The sequence below is a fragment of the Stegastes partitus genome, unplaced genomic scaffold (genome assembly GCF_000690725.1).
Source record: "Stegastes partitus isolate 25-593 unplaced genomic scaffold, Stegastes_partitus-1.0.2 Scaffold1744, whole genome shotgun sequence".
Taxonomy (NCBI): Eukaryota; Metazoa; Chordata; class Actinopteri; family Pomacentridae; genus Stegastes; species Stegastes partitus.
The window spans coordinates 8,277-9,423 of record NW_007579475.1 but is presented as its reverse complement, the minus strand read 5'-3'; the positions used below and the strand labels follow the sequence as shown (position 1 = coordinate 9,423).

The following is a 1,147-nucleotide window of genomic DNA, read 5'->3' as shown; positions in this document are numbered from 1 at the left end:
GTGTCTCCTTGTCTCCTCTCTGTCTCCTTGCCTTCTAATCTCCTCTCCTGGTCTCCTGGCAGGAGGCAGTGAAGGATCATGGGAGAAGGAGCAGCGCCTCCTCTCTCCTCGCCCGTCAGTCGCAGCCCCTCCTTCCCGCTCGGCGTCGCTGCACCTCAACACTCTGCAGCAACACAGCTCGCTATTGGCCAACCGTGAGTCACAGCTGTCTTCTGATTGGATAATGAGTCCCTGTCAGTATCTTACACTCCTCCCTTTGTGTCTCCGCCCCCTCAGGTCTGTCAGAGCTTCCTTTTATGATAATGCCACACCCCCTTCTCCCCGTTGGCCTGCCTCCTGCCAGCGTTGCCATGGCAATGAACCAGATGACCCAGCTAAGCGGTTTGGCAAATATGGCCGTTGTGTCACAAGTCCATACAGAAGACAGCAAGGTACCTGCTATCGGCGCTAATGCTAACAGTGCTAATGACAACCGCTTTAATCACAATTGTACTGATGATAACACTGAGAATGCTAACAGAAGTAATGCTAAATAGACTACTGCTAACAGTGCTAATGATAGCAATTCTCACACAAATAATGCTGATGCTAACACTGAGAATGCTAACAAAGCTAATGCAAGAAAACTTGCTGGTAATGATGCTAATGGTAAGTTTGAATGCTAAGCATGCTAACGCTAACATTGAGAATGTCAATATAGATAATGCTGGACAGGCTGTTGCTAACAATGCTAATGTTAATTGTCTCCTGTGTCCTCAGGAGTCTCTGACAGGAAGCCCCTCCCCCTGCCCCTCCCCCAGTGATGATGAACTCCACCCCCAGGAACCAACCAGTCAATCACCTTCCAGAGCATCTTCATCCTCCTCCTCATCACCTCCTCCTCCAACACACACACCAGAGCTGGGTCAGATCACGTACACGGCGGCTAACGTAACGCTAACTTTAAATCCAGCTCCGCCCTGAAGCTGTCGACCTTATATGGAAGTCCCCACAACGTCCGTTATGTAGGAACACACACACAGTGCAGCAAGTTCTCATGTTTTCATTTCTGTCCACAGACGCAGGAAGTGTGGAGCCCGAAAACAGCAAAGACCTGATGAAAGAAAAAGGTCAGTGTGTGTGTGTGTGTGTGTGTGTGTGTGTGTGT

At 49.7% G+C, this 1,147-nt stretch overlaps 1 protein-coding gene across 1 annotated transcript in view; it reads left to right on the top strand.

Annotated features, from left to right (window-relative positions):
- Positions 1-1,147, top strand: part of LOC103372378 (dachshund homolog 2-like) — a 16,670-nt gene that overhangs the window by 11,949 nt on the left and 3,574 nt on the right. Inside the window, exons 4-7 of the mRNA XM_008301993.1 lie at positions 63-194; positions 277-431; positions 760-904; positions 1,059-1,109. Coding sequence (XP_008300215.1) covers positions 63-194; positions 277-431; positions 760-904; positions 1,059-1,109 — 483 coding nt within the window. The remainder of the gene's footprint in view (positions 1-62; positions 195-276; positions 432-759; positions 905-1,058; positions 1,110-1,147) is intronic.